The 23590-nt window shown below is 42.0% G+C and overlaps 1 protein-coding gene across 3 annotated transcripts in view; it reads left to right on the top strand.

Annotated features, from left to right (window-relative positions):
- The first annotated feature begins 209 nt into the window (after positions 1 to 209).
- The window catches only part of BEST3 (bestrophin 3), a 37574-nt gene continuing 14193 nt past the window's right edge, over positions 210 to 23590 (top strand). Inside the window, exons 1-7 of one of the 3 annotated variants that reach the window (XM_047867061.1) lie at positions 210 to 361; positions 3897 to 3991; positions 4455 to 4688; positions 15766 to 15920; positions 17109 to 17186; positions 17550 to 17702; positions 21245 to 21325. In XM_047867061.1, the coding sequence (XP_047723017.1) occupies positions 210 to 361; positions 3897 to 3991; positions 4455 to 4688; positions 15766 to 15920; positions 17109 to 17186; positions 17550 to 17702; positions 21245 to 21325 (948 nt within the window). Of the gene's footprint in view, positions 362 to 3896; positions 3992 to 4454; positions 4689 to 11857; positions 11914 to 15765; positions 15921 to 17108; positions 17187 to 17549; positions 17703 to 21244; positions 21326 to 23590 lie in introns of those variants that run through there. The other 2 variants (XM_047867062.1, XM_047867063.1) reach the window with 2 other exon arrangements.

Below are 23590 nucleotides of genomic sequence, written 5' to 3'. Positions count from 1 at the left end.
CCTTTTCTACTAAGAGATTTAACATGGAGATGTTGGTTATCTCCAAATTCCAAATGGTTTAAACAGAGAAAGGCAAAATGGGGAGATGGTTGACTGGTGACCGGCTTGGGTTTCTTTGAGACACAGATTTATGTTCCATCTTAAGCACTGCTTTTTACTTGTGTTTTGTCTTCTTGCTCTTCTAGAAAAAAATAGAAAAGCTATCCGAGATGACTGTCACGTACTCCAGTAAAGTAGCAAATGCGACTTTTTTTGGATTTCATAGGTTACTCCTCAAGTGGAGAGGCAGCATCTACAAACTACTGTACAGGGAATTTATTGTCTTTGCTGTTTTTTACACGGCAATAAGTTTGGTGTACAGGTACCTTCCTTTGCATGTCTCCTTAAACGGCCATCAAATATCATGTAAGAATACAGTCTCAAAAATCTGAGCCTTGGGTTGCCGCTGACTTTTGCCTTATGTAATCTCCTCTTTTGCATGATCCTCTCTTGCATTCTTCATCTCAGGGTATTTTAATCCACACTTAACCCATGCTTAGGGATCTCAAGTAGACTCTATCATGTCCAGGTGGCCCTCATGCCAGCCCCATGTGAATTGATCACAATGTGATACTAGGCACCCTGCCAGGATTTTGCCGGAGGCATAAAATGGCAGATTTATTACTTAACTCCTCACTCAGTGGTGATTTTGAGTGGCAAAGGCCACGAACAAATAATCATCGGTGCCTCTCTCAGCTATGTCACTGATAGTTTGAATTTGTGACTTGGCAGCTTATAGCCACTACCTACATAACTGACGTGTCCGTGAAGGGCGTCTATCAGGTGACTTTCCTTTCTTTTGCCTGGAATGACAAGATCTCATCCAGGGTGGTGCCGAGGCCTGAAAACGAATTTATTTTATTTTTACCCTCTGAGTGCGGGGTACATTATGTTCACAACAGAAGATGTTTATTCTTTATACCATCACAACTTAAGCCCGTCAGACCGACAGAAAATTTGAGCAAAATCATGTTGAGGAAATACTTGTGTGACTAAAATTATAGTCTAAATAAAATGTTACCAGTAGTGCAAATGGGAAGCTTTATGAGGTTTTTTTTTTTTAACTAATTTTATTTTATTTTATTTTTATTTATTTATTTTTAAATACTTTATTGCCAAGTTAGCTAACATACAGCGTGTACAGTGTAGTCCTGGCTTTGGGAGTAGATTTCCCGTGGTTCATCGCTTACATGCAACATCCAGTGTTCGTCCCAACAAGTGCCCTGCACAATGCCCGTCTCCCATTTTGCCCTCCTTCACAACCATCACCCGCATCAACCCTCAGTTTGTTCTCTGTACTTAAGAGTCTCTTACGGTTTGCCTCCCCCTCTGTTTGTAACTTATTTTTCCTTCCCTTCCCCTGCAGTCCTCTGTTAAGTTTCTCAAATTCCACGTAGGAGTGAAAACATGTGATATCTGTGTTTAGTTTTTTTTTAATTAAAACTTATTGCATACATTTCTACTCTGGGGGAATTTAAAACTTAAAATAGAAAAGCTAAAGGTTTTTGAGGCTGTATTTCCTCCTTTTCTATGTACTTCAGTTTGTTCTTTCTCTCCCGCATACTGATGAACGACTTTGTAGTATCATTGCTCTTACCGACCTTCTTCTTTGCAGCCACAGGACTCCCTTTGACCAAGAGAGATAGTAATTTGGCCAGCTGATAATTGTCAGAAATAGAATAGGAAGGGCTATTTTGCTGCATATCAAAATATCTGTAAAGGGACATCAGGGGTTTTATTTAAAAACCTCTAATAATTTTTCAGATGTGTCTTACAAGTACAACGTTATTTTGACAATGTATTTTTGTATCACCTAATGCTTCAGAATATGAAATAGTGGAAGACACATGACGTTTCAGAAGAATTGTCTCATTAGTTTATTTTTACTAATGTGAGTTTATTGCTGTTACTGCTGCAATAGCACTCTGAATAGCACTCAGAGCAGCTGCGTCGTGGCCAGAAATCCTCCATGGGGCCTCCACTCTTGCTTCAATATCTTGCTTATACCCCACAAAATTGTATGCACGTATTTTTGCTAAAGACCAAAGAGTGCTTACATTTATAACAATGATCAATCGTGCAAGTCATTCTTCATTTTTGTAAAGTTCAGCTATAAAATCTCGTCAAAATATCTTCTTAATCTTGATTGAAGGTATACCAACCACTATAGGTTGAATTTATCAAGAAAGTCAAACATACCTGTAGAAAATTATAGCATCATTCTCATGTCTACTAATCGTCCTAAGTTTTAAAATTCTATTCTAAGCAAATAATGATACTTAGCAAAAATCATGAGACAAAACCAGACTTCATTACTTTTGAGTATACCTCTTTTTATTTTGGGGTGAATTCGACAAAAATCACCATTTTAGTACTTTTTAGCTAGTAAACTTTCTACGGGGCTATTAGCTAAATATTTTTTCCTTTGACCAGTTGTTAATAATAACCACCACTTTATTATCGAAAAAGTATGACACTGTATGTTCAGTGGTTTTATATATGATATATTCTTTAATCCTCATAACATTCCTAACACATAGGCTTTATTGTCCCCATTTACAAGTGAGAAAACTGAGGCTCAGAGAGATTTAAAAATATGTTCCAAGTCCAAATTTGTAAGTGGCAGATCTGAGATTCAAACCTGGCTTTGTCTGACCTTCAGGTCTGTGCTTTCTGCCTTTAAATCCTCTTGGACCATTTCTATCTGAGTGTCGGAAACTGTTATGGCTGTGACTTGTCATTGGCATGACCTTGACAGGCCTGTGCAGCTGAATAAGAATAAGCTGAATAAGAATTTCTGAAACCTCCTCAAAGCTGAGGCAGGAACTCCAAGCCCATCCTGCACCCCAAACTCCTTTGTCACTACCAGCTCTTCATGCGCAATCTGACTGGTGGCTCGCTGTTACCCCATCATCCCTCTGCTTCCTCTATCAAAATTCTACCGACTCAAACAGGGCTTTTGACATATGTTGTAATGGATCTTTCCCAGGGATTTCTTCCTCCCTTGGAACAGCTGTACCATTCATTTATGCAAATTTCTTTGCGTTGCTTCTCCTTGTAGATCTCGACCATTACGATTACCCTGCCTTGGGACGTCTCTCCTGACTGCAAATCCCCTCCGTGTAACATAAATATCAATAATAGTTCCATTAAATGAACTTAGGTTTAGCCTAAGTTCATACCAGAAAATGGGTTTTGGTGAGATGCATAATATAAATTTTGATATTTGTATTATGCAAACACAAACCCACCAAATGCAGGAATAAAAATTTTTACTCCTTGTTGTTATGTGTTATTTTATATTTTAAATAATTGCGGGTTTTAAAATAAATGGTTATAATAGCCTTTGAAGTACAACACATATAATCAAGAATGTGCTAAGTAGCATACTTGTAAGATCAAGATGTCAAGGTTAGGGTTATAATTTAATCCTCATAATTACTTAACAACTGTAGTTCACTTAATCAAGACACCCTTTTTTTAAGTATACCTGATGAATAATGGAAAATTGGACTCTATAATGAGTTATTTTGCTCTAAATCCAATGTATTCATCATATAAAAGTTTAAAATATAAAGTATTTAAAAATAAAAGTTAAAAAACATATAAGTAAATGGAAGTTAATAAATCCCACTGTCTAATGGCCAATAACATTTATGTACTGAAAACATTGGTACTTGAAACATTCAGCAATTAAAAAGCTTTTGAGATCTATCAGCTTAGGTAGAAAAAAGCATTATTGCTTCTTAAAAAAAATTACAATTATTTGTGCTTAATTGTTTGCACTGAATATCACTTGCAAAGCAGGTGCAGAAGTATAATATCATAAAGGGCTGTGCATTTTATTTTTGCTCCAGATTGTTACTTACAGGAGCCCAAAAACGTTACTTTGAAAAATTATCAATTTACTGTGACAGATATGCTGAACAAATTCCAGTAACCTTTGTGCTTGGTAAGTATAGGTCACACGCAGAACGCAGCCACACTGTCTCTGTTCGGATGACATCAATGACTCTGCATGGGAGTGTTTCTAAGCTGAGAGGCATGCCTGAAAAGCCGCTGCTTGCAATCGAACCAGAATCATCCATAAAGTTTGTCCTCAGGGCTGCTTCCGCTAAATTAACACCAAACAAGTTTGAGGTAATAATTTGCTATTAGACAATCAAGCTTTCTCTTCACTAACTGCCCATTTTTGCCATCAATATTTGAATTCTAACACCCACTTACTGGGTGCTATGACATTGCCAGGCACAAATTACATTTTTATTTTTTTTTGGAGGGCAAAGTCATAAGTATGGATAACAACATATTTTTACACCCCGATCCCTAAAGAGGCTGAAATTCTGCTAAAAGCATCAGTGTCAACAACATGTCTGCTATAAGAAATTGCTTTATAGCTTCCTGTTATTTTACAGGGTTTTATGTTACTCTGGTAGTGAACCGATGGTGGAACCAGTTTGTGAACCTGCCCTGGCCAGACAGGCTGATGTTCCTCATCTCCAGCAGTGTTCACGGAAGCGACGAACACGGGCGCCTGCTCAGAAGGACCCTGATGCGCTATGTGAATCTCACGTCCCTGCTCATCTTCCGCTCGGTGAGCACGGCTGTGTACAAAAGGTTCCCTACGATGGACCATGTGGTTGAAGCAGGTATTGTGAATGACTCTTCCCTCCACGGACTCCTCTCATCCTAGATGGGAACCTTCAAAATTCCTTTGAAAATGTCTTTTATTTATTCATTCAAAATGTCTTTTATTTGTTCACTCAAGGAACATTTATTGATTACCTACTATGTGCCAGACAGTCTTAAGAGGCAACGATGAATAAGACATAGTTACTGCTCTGGAGAAGTTTGCCAGGGCGGCGAAGGAGGGGAAGCAGCAGTCAACCTTAAATTAAGTGGCCGAGAGTCACTGGCCTTTACATAAATATGCCAGAGTAAAAAGTATCATATTTTTAAAATCATCTTTAATATTGTATGATCTTTTCTTTTTTTTAATGTTTACTTATTTTTGAGAGACAGAGACAGAGCATGAGTGGGGGAGGGGCAGAAAGAGAGGGAGACACAGATCCCAAGCAGGCTCCAGACTCTGAGCTGTCAGCACAAAGCCCGACTCGGGACTCGAACCCACAAACTGTGAGATCGTGATCTGAGGCAAAATAGGAGGCTTACCGGATTGAGCCACCCAGGCGCCCCTATTACCTGATCTTTTCTAGCACTTTATGGTTTATCCATTTTCATAAATATTATTTCATTTGGATCCAAAAAAAAAAAAAACCCCAAAAACAAGACACGAGAAAGGTAGGAAATAGATTCAGAGGGGTTATAACTGGAGCACCTGGGTGGCTCAGTCAGTTAAGCCTCGCACTTAGGCTCCGGCCATGATCTCGTAATTCGTGAGTTCAAGCCCCATGTTGGGCTCTGTGCTGACAGCTCAGAGCCTGGAGCCTGCTTCGGATTCTGTGTCTCCCTCTCTCTCTGCTCCCCCACCTCCTAGCTCATGCTCTGTCTCTCAAAAATAAATAAACACTAAAAAAATTTTTTAAAAAAAGAGAGAAAAAAGAGAGGTTGTTACCGACCCTGGACCATTAGTAGAGGAGCCAGCATTATGATACAGGCTCAAAACTCCTAAGGTGAATGCTTTTCTCCAAACAGAAGTAGATTCTAGCGGGAACCAGGAAGGTGAGTTGTCATCCAGGCCGTGCGGGTATGTCGTCTCTCTCATACCTCAGAGTAGGTGCAGGTGTTCTCCCTGGTCCTCCGGGACACAGTGTGCTGAGAACAAGTCATGGTGGAAGGATGGTTCTCTTCGGTGTGTTAATATTTAGGAGAGAAGCGGTTAAAGCGGCCTTCAACGTGGAGCGCATTAAATGAGATCATTGCTGGCACACACTGAATAAAAATTGGTGGTTGTGCTGGGCCGTTGTTAGCAATCTGCCAGTTTGTTGGAATATAGTAGTGAATACGTAGACCATATAAAAACCGTGAGACGACTCTGCCTTTATACTGAGGACAGTCTCAAATTAGGTTGCCATATCCCGTCTCCTTTTCTGAAATGTCCTTGAAAACGGATTTTTAAAAAAGAATGGTATTGGGGATTTTTTTTTTTTGAGACCTTTTTGGCCTGGATTTGGTTTTGCCTCCTTAGATAAACAATATAGATAGTGACTCAGAACAAAGAAGGAGTTCAAATCCTTACTCCACCACTCACTAACTGCATGGGCTGCGTGATTTACTTAACCTGTTACGTTCAGTTTCCTCATCCATAAAACGCGCTGATGAGAACTTACAATACCACCCCACTCATATACCTCACAGGCTTCTGTGAGGATTAAATAAATTAATATTTGCACAACATTCCGAACGGTACCTGGCACGTGGTAAGGACGCTCTTGCTCTCAAGAATGAAATCACCCAGCACAATGGCATAATGTCACCCTTCGCTCATTTTCGAAGACTCACTTGATGTGACATCCCGGGTCTTCTGGATCTGCTATGACCAGGTGGTCATGGAGGAGAGTAGAGGATGGTGTTGCGGTACAGGGTAAGACGTGAGAAAATAGTTCGGTCTGGGGTGTAGGCTAAGGATTCAGATAAAGGATACAAATGGCCTGGCATACACACAGGTCTGTGATGATATAAAGCCAGGAGGGACTTTTAAAGAATTACCTGTCACCCCTCCTCCGAATTTAAAAGCTGAATACTGTTTCAGAATGACCTAGTTGAAAATGCCACGTGATGAGTTAATTTTCTTACCCTGGTGTCCTGAGGATCAAAAGCAGTAAGCGTTTCCACCTCTGAAGAAAGTCCTAAAAATGAGCAAGAAGGGTTTGACCTGTTCCAAATTGACGAGTGAGAGCTGAAGTTTACTTCGATGCATAAAGATGGTGTGTCGCTGGTCCCGACGCCTCCTTGGGAGAGAAGAGAGTGTGTTGGGACAGGAATCAGGCCGCCAGACCCAACTCTCAAAGCAAATCCCTTCCAGCGTCACCTTCATATTCAAAGCACAGCAGGAGGAAGCCAGGATGGCTGGCGATGAAGAGGCCTCTGGGGCCTCTGGTCACAGCTGAGCTCAAAAAAGGCTGAGTCGTGCACGGTTCTGAGGGGCGAGTTGATATGGAGGACGAATAGAATGATGGGATTTCATTTCCTGTACGTGTATCTTTCATAATGCCAAGGCTTACCCCTTGTCAAACTTGTGCAAATGCCTGTTTTGCACCTGTGTTTACCCTCTGCCCCTTTCCAAGGCGTTTGGAATATTGGACTCCTCTCTCCCCACCACCCACATCCACGACCATTCTAAGCGAATCTGGAAGTATTCACTCCTTGATATGCATTTAGACAAGTGTGTCCCAAGGTGTAGTCTGCAGACCCACAGGCACTTTACATCTTGAATTCCTTGAGTTGTTTATTTAAAATGCATATTTCTGGGCCCTACCTCAGACCTGCTGGATCAGAATCATTGGCCGTAAAGCTCAGCAAACCTGCACTTAACCAGGCTCCTAATGCTGCTGTGTTAAACGCTGAAGTTTGAAAAAAGTGGAGTCTTTTCTGGGATGCTTATTTTTTTTAACCCCTTTTTCTCACCCCTGGGGTAAAAGGCTTTGGCATCCACTGAGTAATTCATTACTAATAGCAAAGAAGCAACAACTAAGAGAAGGGGGGAATTTGTGGTTTTGACCACACGAGAGGCTCCAGAATTGGAGAGGGGCATCACCACCAGTCTGTTCGGAGGCTGCCATCCAGGGCGCTTGAATCAGACCTGCATGGCCATAGTGGGCATCATTCTGACTTCAATCTCTCGCTCGGTTTATGTGGAGCCTCTGAAGGAGGAGAGAACTGATGGAGCCAGGAGGGGGCTAAAGCCTTTGCAGGTGCCTCTGGGGTCCTCTCGGACCTCACAGTGGACACGTCCCCACTGCTCTCATAAGTAGTTTTTTTTTCAAAAAGCAGAAAAGGCAGCTTGGGCCCCCAGGAACATAAAGTCTGTGTATCAGGCAGTGAGGCAGAGGGTCCAAGCCACTGCCCTCGAAGCTGGGGGACACGCCCCAGAGGCAGGGTCCTTCCTGACCGCCCCATGGCCCACCCCACGACTGGGCGCCCTCTCTGCCGACTGGCAGCACTGACTTACCAGACTTCTTGCTCCTTTCCCCAGCAGAGAGGGCTGACTCAGTCTGCACATGGGGCTAGTGTCCAAGCTCCGACAACTGGACACACGCCTCCGCCACTGTCTGACTGTCCTTGGCCTGTGCCAACGTTTCTGGGAAGAACAGGAAGTTCAGGCATGGCGGAAAATGTCTGGCAGATGTCCTGAGCCACAGCCAGGACACCTGCTCCGCCTAAGGGCAGACGGGGCTGGTGAGTGGAGCACAGGGGTCCCCGAGGAGTGGGGGCAAAGGCTGGAGGCACTGTGGAGGACACAAAATACCTACTTCTTGCCAGGTGACTTTCCTACATAGAATCACCTGTCAGAAAAAAGTACATGTTCTCAAACCTCAGTGCACATTAGATACTGTTCAAAATCAATATTGCCAAAAATGCAGATCCCAAGACACCACCCCCAGAGATTTTGACTCAGTAGACCTGGGGTGGTGTCCAGGACTGAATGTATTTAACCTGCTCCTAGAGACTTTGAGGCAAGGGGTCCCCAGATCACATTCTGAGCAAAATAGGCTTTAAGGCCATCGGAGTTTCCTTCTAACCTTTTCTTTGCCTTGCTTCAGGAAGGGTCCCTGCCACAAAGATTCAGGGCTGGCCAGGAGGAACTGAGCGAGAGGGCAGAGAGAAGGAAGATCAGCATGTCCTTCTGAAGCACCTGGCAACCCCTAGACCAGAGCTGGATGACCTGGGGCTCTTACCTGCTAGTCCCTAAACTTTCCTTGCTTTGAAGTTGGACAGTCAAGTTACATTAGCCTGGAAAATCAGAAGGACCAAATGCATGCTACTGGGGTAATGCATATGCTCTGATGCTACAGGTTAAATTGGTCAAATTAAAAATAAAATAGTTTTATTTCTGCTCACATGAAAATAGAAATAACAATTGAGTGCAAAATAGTATCAGTTACACTAAAAATTCCCTGAACTGGCCTGTCATCAGTTATTTACCAGAGGAGCTGTGACAGAAGAGTCTCTCTTATTTTGTCTATTGGCAACAAACCTGTCCTGGAAAATTCCAGTCATTCCAATCACCAACCCTGGAAGATGTCACTCATTCTAAGTCAAGTCAGGTGCACAATTCCAGACCTTCACCGAGTCAAGTGATGGCCTTAATTGGGTGTTTATGTTATGGCTTGAGACTGAACTGAAACATTTTATCTGGCGTTTCATGGTGACCAGGAAAAAAAAAAATATTTCCCTTCAAAATTACTCACCAGAAGCACAAAAATAGGTAATGGGAAATTGTATGCATTCCTCTGAAAGAAATGTTACTAAAGCTGTTGTTACATCTGTCTTGCATTTGCTTATTTAAAAAAGATCTATTGAGTGTATATTATATGCCAAGCGCTGTGCTGAGCACGGGAACACAGCGAGAAGCAAGAATAGGTATGGTCCCTGTCCTCAAGAATCCGTAAAAATTACTATAAATCTTTTCTCACACGAATAGTTTTCAGAGACAAGGACAAATATATTTACGGCTAAACTTTATATCTCTGCATTGTATCTCTATTTCTCTAAAACAGTTTCCTTCTGTGTTTGGTGGCCGGTAAAAGTGGTCAGAAAAGAGTAAAATTTGAGGAAAGGGCACCCTTCAGTTTTCTTAAAGCCCTGGAATCTTAACATGATATTCCTCAAGCTTCTTCTACAATGAGGAGACCCCACCAGCAATTGTAGCAACACTTACAGTTAACAGACATTAATACAACTAACCAAGCTCTCAATTGTCAAGTGGCTGTTAAGATACAAGTTCTGCCTTTAGATGCACTGGTTGGAAGGCTAGCCCCATACTTAGCTCACGTAAGCTGTGATCTTCTCTCACTAAGTAAAATCAAATAGATGTTGTATAGTATTGACTTTCTGCCCTGTGGTCTGCTGTTCAATTCTTCCAGAGGCATTCCCTGGCACTGGGGCTCCTTGGTCTCTGTAAGATCTCCAGCTGCTCCGTGCGACACAGAGATGATCAAGGAGACGGTGGTATTCACAGGTTGTGCCAGTTTTCACTCTCTTGGCTGAACTTTTACAGGCTGAGTCAGTTACCCCTGTAGTCTCACATGATGTGCCCAGAACAGACAGAATGTCATCCTGTGAGTGAAACTTGGCTCACCTAGGCACACTTGCTGTATATAGGAGAGAGAGTGCACAGTAGAACTAGCCCTACTTGAGTTAATGCCACGATGGGTAGTCTCAGCTGGTCAGTGTTTGAAGGTTACACACAGTTCTAAGAATTGAATCAAAGCAGCCGCTCAATGTTTCTCAAACATTCACTGAATTATCAAAAGTACTTAATTTCTTTTAGATGTTTTTAGTGTGTATTTATTTTTTGACAGAGAGAGAGACAGAGTGCAAGTGAGGGAGAGGCAAGAGAGAGGGAGACACAGAATCCAAAGCAGGCTCCAGGCCCTGAGCTGTCAGCTCAGAGCCCGACGTGGGGCTCGAACCCACAAATCGCGAGAACATGACCTGAACCACAGTCGGACGCTTAACTGACTGAGCCACCCAGGCGCCCTCAAAGGTACTTTAAATTTAAATTACAGGTTCCCAGACAGCTGACGGAATCAGAATATCTGGGGCTTACGACCTAGGAGTCTCCATTTTGAACAAGCTCCCGGAAGTACTTCAGGATGTTTGACTCGGGCCAAGAATGCTAAAATGGCCAGCTTGCTGTGTATTCTGTGCACAAGGGTGAATGATCCTAAATTTTGTCAGAAGCCGAAATCACTAGGGTTTTTTAAAAAATACTGATGCCTGGCTCCCACCCCCAGACATTAGGATTCAATAGATGTCTGATGAAACCCGGGCATCAGGAGTTTTTAAAGCTCTCCAGACCGTTCTAATATGCAGCAAAGTTTAGGAACCACTGCACTAGAGCATATCTATTGACTCCTCCAGCTTCACCTGCAGACCGCCTCGAATCTATTCGTTCAGGGCAAATGTAATTCTGGGCCACCTAGATGGGTAAGCAGTTAGAAGCACTGATTTGGGCTATGTTATTTCCTGTGTGTCATGTGTAGAAGGCAGTGAACTACCAAATGGGATACTAATGTGGGGCCAGGGATATGGCTGAGTAGAGATGTTTTTCCCATATCAGAAAAAGAGAGGAGGTTCTATCTCTCTGTTCAGTATTACTCCCCCAGAAACTGATTTTACTCAACCAAATCCTATTTCAAGCTTTTCAAACTCTGGGCTGTAACTCACTACTGGGTTCTTAAATCATTTCAATGGCTTGCTAGCAGCATTTTTAATGGAATGGAATAGAATAGAACAGAGACGAACACTAGATATTAAAGAGCACATTATGTGAAAGAACCAATAATTGTTTGGGGAACCATACATATCTTACCGTGGTTCATGGTAAAAATAAATAAATAAATAAAAATAAAAAAATTCTGACATTCCGCCCAGGACAGTGGTTTCACAATGTGATTCCATCTCTCTCCCTCAATCTCATTTTACCTCCCTTTAATTTTCCCAGTTGACAAGGATTTCTAAACCCCTACCATTGAGTTTAAAGGAGAGCTATAGTTGAATCCGATGGCTTCGTTCCATTCATTTAGAAAGTACAGTACAGAGATGAAAATGAGCCAGGCACATTGCAATCTTCCTGAAAAAGCCATCTCTCTGGGAAGGGCTCAGATGCTGAACGCACAACTTTCTCTTACAGAAAGAACTGGCAACAAACCCATTTTGCCTCCAAGCTTTGAGATGCAGTGCTTTTAGCTCTTCTGCTAATAGAGGCTTATTTGCACACTCTGCTTTAACAGCTAAAGACACCTGCCTTGGCTTCAGCTGAGGCAAAATAGACCAACCATACAGCAGGCAAAATCCGTAAAGACTGGCATATTATCAGTGGACACAATTAGGCCTTTGGCTTGAGGGCTGTAACATTTTGCCTTAAAGGAGCAGGTCTCACTTACTCCATCAAACCACAATTCAAGTCGCAAGTAAACACTGTGTGTGTGTGTGTGTGTGTGTGTGTGTGTGTGTGTGTGTGTGTGTGTTACCCTGGTTTGAAATATTAAGGAGGTTTCCTGGGATAAGCAGTATGGAAATTGCCGAACAGAGCTGAACTGGCCAGAAAGCCAGAAGGAAAAGAGAGCAAGGAAGTTCTGGGCAGATACAACAGCAAGATGAAATAGTAACGCCAGGGGTGTGGACAGGGCCCGAGGGAGCATGGCATGAAGACTGACATATCAAGGTCATGGGGTTGTGTGAGGACCGGCCAGTTAACAGTGCTACCAAACTGTGGCGAATCAGTGCCTGTGGTTCACATAGTCCTAGAGATGAGGATTATGACCACATTCTGAAAAAGATCACTGGCCTGTGGTGATAATGACCTGACGTGCTGATGAGGAAAACCTTGCATTTCATAATAAATGTTCTTTCAATTGATTTAACCAACAATCTATAGATTTCCTTTTAATTGCCCGATACCTTGATTTTCAAAGAGAGGGTTTACTTTAGATGAGATGTGTGACCCTGCAGGGAATAACAAAGATCACCCTGCCTGTGCGCTCTTGCAGGATGCGTCAGTGTCTCGCCATTCATCTTTGGTATTCATCATCGTCATTAGTGTCTTGTCATTCATCTTTCACGGAGCCTAGCAAAGCACTCAGTACGTTTGGGCTAAAAATTAAAAACCACCAGCTTTCCTTGCTCTACATGTCCCCTCCCAATTGGTGGATGTGCTGTATGGGGGAGGACCTAACTCTGGCTTTAGTGCACGCGCTGAATAAACCCTCACTCGGCATATTGCATTCTGCTAGCCAAAAAAAGAACTCACCAGCACAATTTGATCCATACTCCTGAATAAAAAATAACCAGAGGTAAAGTTATTCTTGGGTCAAATGACAGCGATTGCAGCCAGGATATAAATGGGGTAGTTTTTGAAAATTGCAGTAGAAATCCCAAGAATAAAACCGCTAGACAATTGACATGAAATCTCCAAGAACAGGCTTCTAGGTAAAGGGTGACCCGTTGCCTCAAATCTTTAAGCACAGAGCCAGGACAGGTCAAGTTTATTAACTTCTCGTAATAAGGCTTACTCACGCTCTGCAAGTCTTTAAAAAGAAAAAGAAAAGCAGATTATCTGGATCATGCAAAAACTTGAGACACACTGAGAAATGAGAAGAGAATGATCAGGCTCATTGTTATTTTTGACATCCGGAGAAAGTCCAATTCCTCAGGGATGGGCAGAACCACCACCCCCCCTTCGAAGCTAACATAAATAACCTGAGTATTATCTAAAATGAGTCTCGTGTTGGTAAATATTGGCTTTGTAGTTGATATTCTGTTTACTTCAAATACTGAACAAATAGGATCTTCATTCGGTGGGGCAGTGATTTTCAAATATTGCTGTGTGCTAGAATTTCCGGCGGAGCTTGGTACGTGTGTGACTGCCTGTATCCAATTCCATTAAATCAATCAGGAAGATTTTACATGGATGCTGATGCCCGGATTCACTGTAGACCAATAGAATCAGAATCTCCAGGGATAAGGCCAAGACATTGGTATTTGCTGAAAGTACCCACATGAGACTCTAGGGTGAAGACCTGGATTGAGAACTTCAGCACTACTGAGTCCGATTTAGTAGGAAAGGGTGGAGCCTCACCCTTTCCACGTGTAATAGATGTCACAAGTGACTCAGGTACCCATGATCTGTGGGCCTTATTCTCAAAAACACTGACCTAGACCTAAGTTATTTCCAAAGCTCCATGAACCAGAGCACATCTCACTTCTCCTTTGACTTCTTTTCTGTTATAGTAACACCTCTGAAATAAAACTACATGGTAAAGAGGGTGGATTAGTTGAAGCGGGATAATCAGATTCATAAATTGATTACAGATCATTAAAGATATGAACTGTGTTACACTGGGGCAAAAGTGATTTTCATCTGAATGTGTTAGAATTTCATAAGCCAATGATTACATTCCTCCCGAGACAAAAGTAACTCAAAATCAATATCTAGCAAAACTCAGTTTTTGAAAAAAGCATTAGTTCAGAAAACATTATTTGTACTAAATCATAATTAACATTGAAAAGCCCACTTAAAAAGTCAAAGGAGTAAGTACAAGGATAGTCATGGCATCATTGTTTTTGATAACAAAAAAATTTAAACAATTTAAAGGTCTACTCAAAAGAGGACTAGTTAAAATATCGTATAGAATTAACTAGAATGCAGCCATCAAAAACAATGATGCCACTCTCTATACGTTAACAACAACAACAAAAAAGATCTCCAAGATATAAACAAAAAATAGAAGCAAAGGGCAGATATGCATGTAGTAGAAAGCCATTCGCGTTCTTAAAAATTAAGCCTGTACAACTGGAAAGATACACAATAAATTCATTGTAGTGATTCCTTCAGAGAGGGAAACTGTGTGGCTGGGAAAATGAGAGTTACTTTTCCTATTAATATTCTTTTGGCCCTTTTGGATTTCTGTACCATTTGAGTGATTCAATCAAATTTTTAAAAAAAATAAAAAGTCAAGTGCAAACGGTAAGCTTTTAAAGTATATATTTGCATGAATGAACCCTGGCACATAGTAGATATTCAGTAAATGTTTATTTCTTAAATAAACCTACTTAATTTCTCCTCTCAACTTTTTCAAATCTCTGCTTTCCTCGGTGTGCAGGTTGGAGGTGGGGTGGATAGCTAAAATTTCATAATATATTATGCCTTTGCACTTATCGAGTGCTAAGTATGTGCTAAGCATTATGCTAAGCTCTCGACATGTTTCCATCATCTCAGGTAATTCTACAACATCCCTGGGAAGTAGATATTATCATCTTCCTTTGGCACTTGGGAAGACTGAGGCTCAGAAAGGTCACTGGAAGCTCAGGCAAACTGTGTTATACACACACATAAAGATTATAAAAATTATACTTCTAAGGTATATGCAAACCGCTGTGGGGACTACGAAGACAGTATGCTCTTGGCCCTTCCCATGGGTCTTGGCAGGCAAAACCTTTATGTATGGCATTACTACAATATAAGGCAACAGAGAGCACTGTGTGGGGAGCTTTGAAGGGGAGAAATTCCAGGGGAAGTAGAAGAAAGAAATCAAGGAAGCCTTCACAGGAGGGGTCCTGATTGATCAGGACTGTGAAAGGAGTGAGCAGTCAGGAGGAAAAGTATGTGATTCACGGGTTCCATGCTATACTAAGTGCGTTGTATGTGGTAACACCTTTTACTTTTTTAATCCTAACATTTCTAAGTATCCTTGTTCCCAATTTTAGATGAATAAACCAAAACCTAGAGAAGAAACTTTCCCCAGATGTTCTAGTCCACATTTAATGTCACCTTACTTTCTACTGGCCATCTCTATGAGGGATTACCAACATGTCTTGCCTTATGTATTACTGATATAAAACTTGTGTGTGTGCGCTCGCACAAACGCATTCCTTATCTCTAATACAAGTATAAACTACTTGAGGCAAGAACCATCATTTTATATATTTTTAATATTCCCCTCATTGTATGCTCACATACTAAGCATGAAAGTATTTATGGTAATGTATTAGTACTAAGCTAATTCTGTAAAATTGAGCTATCTTTATTTTGTGCTAAAGGTTTTATGACGGCAGATGAAAGAAAATTATTTGACCACCTCAAATCTCCTCATCTGAAATATTGGGTTCCATTCATCTGGTTTGGAAATCTTGCATCTAAAGCCCGGAAGGAAGGTAGAATCAGAGACAGTGTTGATCTGCAATCACTGATGACTGTAAGTGCATCACAAACCACCCATAAGAGATGCTAATCAGAGACCAACAGGGACCTGGATGTAGCAGGTCAGACCAGGATGTGTCTGCTTTGTTCATGCCTGGTTCCAAAGGAACCAGAAAGACTGGGCTAGTATTAGAACCCTTAACATGCAGGACAGGGGTAGTATACAGGTTTTGACTCAGGTTGATTGGCAGTGGTTTCTTAGAAATTCTGTCTAAACAGAATTTGGCTTTGTCATGGGCTCTGTAAGAAAGTGTCCCTTAATTGATTAGCAACAGCTGTCAAGGGCTCTGAATGACCTGGTGTCCACATGGCATATTTATCATCCCCCAGGATCCTAGAGTAAAATCTGGAGTAGAAATAAACCTGCCCAATCAGTTCCCCCAAACCAGAAGTTCCTGAGGTTAGGCCAACTTGTCAGATGCTCCAGGAAACAAAATTATGTTTTCATTAAACGAAATAACCCTGAATTCATCTGAGAAACAGATTTATGGAAGGGCTAGATAGATATGTCCTATGACAGTCTCCTGCCTGGATTAGGCCAAAAGGAGTGAATGATATAAAAATAGCTCCCAAATTAACATAACTCTTTTTCCCAGGCTTATATAGTAATTTATGTGTGATAAAGGAGAAATCAGTAGATTCAAGTCCTTTCCATTCCAGACAGATATTTTCTGCCAATATAAGTGTGCTAAAGTCCTCATTTGTGGGGGAGAAAGGTTTAGGAGGTACTTCTTTTTTCCCCAAACTCTATAGTAAGCATGTTTTCAAAAGAAGTAGAGAAACAAACAAACAAATCTGCTCTCCATATAAATTTACCAAAATGGATAGAGATCACTTATTTAAAATACTAACCCCTGCCTTCCCATCAACACTTTGGACCAATATACATGTTGGAAATCATGGATTCAATAGAGTAGGCGACAGTTCTATAAAGTCCTCTTTTAATATTTTTTAAAAATATCCATCAGTCTCCATCCTTTTTGCACTGTTGAAGGGCGTTGATTGTCATTTTCAGGATTTTCCTTTTGGAATAGCCTTCAGAACCAATTACCAGCCTTACAAAGTCAGCCTTGTCCTTTTACAGACATGTTCATAAAAGACATGGCCACGTTATGAATCCCAGGAAATATTTATTGCCACACGCATCATTTAGTAAACCATGTTTTATCTGTTTCTGGCTTAGGAAATGAACAGATACCGCTCTTGGTGCAGCCTCTTATTTGGTTATGACTGGGTTGGGATTCCGCTGGTTTACACCCAGGTATAAAATACTTTGCACGTGTGTTGTTTGTTCCCCCACCCCCACCCCAAGTTAGTTAGTTAGTTATTTTGAAAGAGAGAGAGAGAGAGTGCAAGTGGGGAAGGGCAGAGAGAGAGAGAGAGAGAGAGGGAGAGAGAGAGAATCCCAAACAGGCTCTGTACTGTCAGTGCAGAGCCCAATGCGGGGCTTGAACTCACGAACCATGAGATCATGACCTGAGCTGAAACCAAGAATTGGATGCTTAATCGACTGAGCCACCCAGGTGCCCCTGCATGTGGTTTTTAGCTACTTGCCCACTTAAGCACTCTGGCCTGCTGTGGGGGTCCAGTGCTGTGTTCTCACTCAGACTTCTCTCCGTTGCAGGTTGTCACTCTGGCTGTCTACACCTTCTTCTTTGCCTGCCTGATTGGACGCCAGTTTTTGGATCCCACCAAAGGCTACGCGGGGCATGACTTAGATCTTTACATTCCAATCTTCACTCTCCTACAGTTCTTCTTCTATGCAGGATGGCTCAAGGTAGCCCACCGTCTCTGTGCCTGAGACCTGCTCTGTAATCTGTCATGTTCTGTCCTTTGCACCCTGGTCCTTTACTGAGTCACTCGCTCATGAGCGAGTCAAAGGTAGATTTAAGATTTAATCACTCAGAGATGTTATTACTTGTAAACTAGGGATTCAAGTGATGTGGTGAGTACCATATTGCAGCAATCTAAGCAAAGACGTTGCAGTAATACTCTTTTACGGCCAGTAATTTAAGTCTTTGTGTGCTCCCATTAGGATTATAATAATGTAATTAAAGTAATAACTGTGACTTCACTGATATTTTATGCCACAATAAGCAAGTAGGCAGAGTAAAAGAGAGTAAATAAGAAGCCTTGTGTATCAGAGTTAAGTATTCGTATTATATTATTATCTTGGTTCTGTTCAACTCTGTAAATAGTTAACTGTGATTCTCCGCAGTCCCACTAGCTGTCCCCCATTAAATGCATCCCATTTTCAAAACCAGAACCGTGGGGCTCCTGGGTGGCGCAGTCGGTTAAGCTAAGCGTCCGACTTCAGCCGGGTCACGATCTCGCGGTCCGGGAGTTCGCGCCCCGCGTCAGGCTCTGGGCTGATGGCTCAGAGCCTGGAGCCTGTTTCCCATTCTGTGTCTCCCTCTCTCTCTGCCCCTCCCCCATTCATGCTCTGTCTCTCTCTGTCCCAAAAATAAATAAACGTTGAAAAAAAAAAATTTAAAACCAGAACCGAGACTCAGAAAATGATTCAACAGAATCAAAACCAGAAACACCAGGATTTGTGACGACATTTGGTTTGCCAGGAAATTAAAAACAGGTCAGAGCAGTGAGGAGGACTTGTCCAGTCATGGGTGCAGAATTGTATCTGCTCCAACCCCCGCCCCTCCCGGCGCCCCTTACCCTTCCCTGGATGCACAGGTAAATACCAGAGCCGGAGCCTGGTAGTGAATGGAACACACACACACACACACACACACACACACACACACACAAAGACAATGGCTAAATCAAGGTAAATGAAATCTAATGACAGTTTGAAGATGAATAAAATCGAATTTTCAAACTTTTGACCTTTTGGCCAGCCACATGTTGACATGCACCGTGGATGCCTTCCAGGCGGTGGCAACATTTTCCCTGCCAGTGCCTTTACCTTCACTGGTTTGAATCTTAACCAGGAATGATAAATACGTTGACATTTCAAAAAGTAAAAGCATGTCCTTTATAAATGGCAAAACTATTTTCAACCAGGTGATGGTAATTCTTAATTATTTTTACGCATTTAAGAGAGAGAAAGAGCAAGAGAGACTAATAGCTCTCCTCTCCCATTAGTGAAAAAAGTAGACTCTAGTTTTATAAACAATAAATCACTACAAATGGCCCAGGTGCCCAATCATTCTAGTCTTTTATTGCCCTTTCCCCTGAGTTGTGCTAAGCTTCTTATTCTTTGCTTTGTGTCTATGTAAGGTGTTCGACCAGCCTGTTAGGAACAGTTAGCAGTTCCTGCCTTGGGAAATGCCCTCTAAAATATTTTTGGGACGAGCACCAGGTGTTGTATGTAAACACTGAATCACGGGAATCTACTCCCAAACCGAAAAGCACACTGTAGGTTAGCCAACTTGACAATAAATTATATTTAAAATTTTTTTTTCAACGTTTATTTATTTTTGGGACAGAGAGAGACAGAGCATGAACGGGGAAGGGGCAGAGAGAGAGGGAGACACAGAATCGGAAACAGGCTCCAGGCTCTGAGCCATCAGCCCAGAGCCTGACGCGGGGCGCGAACTCCCGGACCGCGAGATCGTGACCTGGCTGAAGTCGGACGCTTAACCGACTGCGCCACCCAGGCACCCCTATATTTTAAAAAATAATAAATAAAATATTAACATTCCTTTCCTTTATAAAATATTTTTAAAGGCAAAATATGAAAATACCACATTAGCTCCTTTAAGAGATAGTCCTAGGAGAAGTGTTTTCCCACTCAATGGATTGTATCTCAATTTCTAAGCAGCTGTTTTATCTTGTCCATTCCAATATTTATAAATATTTTCAAAGTGTAAAAATCCCATCTTAACCTTATAAACAGTATATTAGTTACCTGCTGGAAATGAAGCCTCCAAAAGAGTAAAGGATATTTTTTGAGAAAATCAATTCTGAAACATAGGTATCATTTTGAAAGTTAAATGTAGACTCTCATACTATATGCAGGACTGATCCCATAAAAGTGAAATTCTGGTTATAACAAGAATATTTTCCAGGACTCTTCAGTGGCCCACTTAGGGAAAATCTCAGGCAAGGAAGGATAGACAGGCCCTGGAAAGGACCTTGACATGGATGTCGCTGTGAGGCTGACTGATTCTGGGCTCAGGCCCTGCCCAGTCTGGGGAACTGGGGCAACGTATCTCTCTAAGTTGACTGTTCTCAACTCCATCCACATACTAAAATCTCCCGGGAGTTTCACCAGGTACTGATATCTCAGCTCAACCTCACACCCATTTAATTAGAATCTCTAAGGGAGGAACCCAGGCATCAAGTTTTTTTAAAGCCTTCCTGGTGACTTTGATCTTCATCCAAGGTTGAGAACAACTGCTCTAAGTGGTTAGTGGTTAGACTTAAGTCCTAAAAAATAAGTAGACAGAATTTCTACAAAATGGTCTCAGAACATAGAAATTCAACTAATCAATGGTGTCTTTATTTTATACACTTTTTTCCCATTTAGACCGAATGTAAAATCTTTCTCTCTCTCTCTCTCTCTCTCTCTCTCTCACACACACACACACACTAGATAATAAAAAGCAAGAGATTTAAAAAGAATAATAAAGGAGTCATATTTGACATACAAATCTCTTACCAAGAAGGCTATTCAATGCCAGAACATGGTTAAGATCATTTCATATTGACCAACTATTAGAAAATATACGGTAAGACGCTGCCTCAACTTTTCATAGTGGGGAAAACTGACCCACCAGATAAAAGTAAATCCTTTAGAGTAAAACAAAGTGAGACAAATTCCAGCTTCATAACCCCCCAGCTCTCTGACTTTTCATTCAACAGTTGGATCCAATAATTGTGAAAACTCCTTGACTTATTTTCTTTCATTGTGCTCTCTGCTGTTTTCCCTTCCTCATGGTTACATTTTGTCTCATCACTTGGGCCCTTGTAAGTTCCTTAAGCCCCCAGGCTACATCGCCCTGGAAGTGCCGCAAACGGTGCCTTGCACCTTATCTGTGCTCCTTCGACATTCATGGGTTTGATTTGTACCCGGACATCAACCATTTGGCTCCTACATGGCACAACTTCTCCTGAAGGGCCTGTGCTGTCACCAGCTGAACAGACAGGTCCGCTGGAGAGCAAACCCACGCAGGTGCCTCGCTCGTGGTCTGAGAGCAGTGTCGCTTGCAGGTAAACATCAGTGTCTGTGGAGCCACCCACTCCTTTCTGGGCTTCATATTATGAAAGTGGCAAAGGGCATCACCTCCGTCACCTTTAGCTTGCATTCCTAGCTTTCACAAGCATCACGATGGACCTATTCTATGTTCTCCACCGCAGGTAGCTGAGCAGCTTATCAACCCTTTTGGAGAAGATGATGATGATTTCGAAACCAACTGGTGCATTGACAGAAATCTGCAGGTTAGAGGAGCTTTTCCTTCCTTTACAAACATGAATAATGAATCATTTGTGACGTTTCAGATCTGAACAGACTCTGACGACAGGCCCCTGAACTTCAGAGCTGCAGCCACAAAAGAAAGAGGTTTGGCTTTTCAGTATCTTGCCTCAGCTCCTTTTGGAACTTCACAGGTCCTGGGTCTCAGTTGCAGTGAAGTTTAGTCCCTTGTAAATAGAATTTATTTTTATTTTTTTTTAAATCCAAGTTAGTTAACATATAGCATAGTTTGGGAGAACTTAGTGTTTCATCACTTACATACAACACCCAGTGCTCATCATAAGTGCCTTCCTTAATGCCCATCACCCATTTAGCTCACCCCCCCCCCCACTAACCTCCCCTCCAGCAACCCTCAGTTTGTTCTCCGTATTTAAGAGTCTCTTATGGTTTGCCTCCCTCTCTGTTTTTATCTTATTTTTCCTCCCCTTCCCCTAAGTAGAATTTCAAGCCAGTTTTCTTTGTAAGTTTATTAACTTTACACAGCCTCTTCCATCATACTGCAGAGCAATGTTTTAATTCATTCTTTAATCTGGTTTCTGTTGCCACCCAAGTGAGATTAGCAGGGACAGACAATGGCAGCCAGAAGTGATCTGGTGTGAGTTCCCAAATCCATGTCATGAAGTTCCCTGCAGTCAGATGTCCAAGCAGCTGGACACTGGAAACGTGGGCCATACCAGCCTATGTCTCAAATCTGACAGAACTAAACCTAATGGACCCCAGGACCCTTACCCCCAAAGCATTATTCCAGAGAGGTTTTTCTTAAAGAATCAGCATGAGAGAATTTTCCTTCCAGGCAGGACTCTCTTCAGACCATTCTCTGTCCTCACAGATAAGGAAAGAACTTCAACTTGGCTACTTGCTTCAGGCCCTTGCTCAGTTCTTAAGCAGGTTCAAATGTTTCACTATGTTTCACTGTTGGTTCACAAACTGGCCGCATACCTAGAGGGCTGGGAGAGATGGAAGAAAGAAGCCACTCCAGACTGGTAGGTGGCAGGTCTAACAAGCAAGGGAACTGACCTACAAGGCTTGTTTGGGGCGGCCACAAGACAAGTAGATCTCCATGCCCACCTGCCAGAATTGTAAAAGTTTATACCAAGGCCTTAACTGGGTTCAGTCACACTTTCAGTCCAGATGGTCTCAATAATACACTGCTCTCTCAAGGCTGTGTCCTTGAAATGGCTCCACTGTGAGAACAGTGAGCAGAATGTACATTCCCATGACAGGGGAGGGGTGGGGGTAAAGGGCCTCCTGTAGCCTGGGTTCAGCTCTCAGGTCAGCAGAGGTTACATCCTCTCCATGACCTCCAACAATCACATTGTCAATCTATCAAGGAGGAAGTATAATGGTTAGGACACTTGCTCTTTGTAAAGATTGGATTTGCAGGTTAATAATTTATTCATGCATTAGTTTGTCAAAGTCAAGAAGAGAGACCACTATATAGCCCCAACCAGGGGCACCTGGGTGGCTCAGTCAGTTGGGCGTCTGACTTCAGCTCAGGTCATGATCACATAGTCCGTGAGTTCAAGCCCCGCGTCAGGCTCGGATTCTGTGTCTCCCTCTCTCTCTGCTCCTCCCCTGCTCATGCTCTGTCTCTCTCTGTCTCAAAAATAAATAAATAAATAATGTAAAAAAAAATTTAAATGTTTAAAAAAAAAAATATATATATATATATACACACACCCCAACCAGTATAGACCTGCTGATATACGTATCCAAACAAACAAATAATCAGGGCACATAAGAAATGATATCAATTACAGGGTGCCAGGGTGGCTCAGTCGATTAAGAGTCCAACTCTTGATCTCAGCTCAGGTCTTGATCTCAGGGTTGTGAGTTCAAGCCCCATATTGGGCTCCACACTGGGCTTAAAGCCTACTTTAAAAAAAAAAAAAAAGAGGGCTCCTGTGTGGCTTAGTCGGTTAAGCATCTGACTTCAGCTCAGGTCATGATTGTGCGGTTTGTGGGTTCAAGCCCCTCTGGCTGTCAATGCAGAGCCCACTTTGGATCCTCTGTCTCCCTCTCTCTCTACTCCTCCCCCTCTCGTGTTCTCTCTCTCAAAAATAAATAAACATTAAAAATGATTTTAAAAAGAAATGATATCAAGTATAAGTATGTTTATGGAATCAACGGAATGGGATATTAAGAATCTTCTCCTTCCTATGATATCTGGAATTATGAGGTTGCTGTAAGGATAGCCACTAGACAATGCGGTAACTTTGAACCAAGAAGGA

This window comes from Prionailurus viverrinus, chromosome B4 (assembly GCF_022837055.1).
Source record: "Prionailurus viverrinus isolate Anna chromosome B4, UM_Priviv_1.0, whole genome shotgun sequence".
NCBI classification, from domain to species: Eukaryota; Metazoa; Chordata; class Mammalia; order Carnivora; family Felidae; genus Prionailurus; species Prionailurus viverrinus.
The sequence above is the reverse complement of the archived record's forward strand: the minus strand, read 5'-3'. Positions and strand labels throughout refer to the sequence as shown.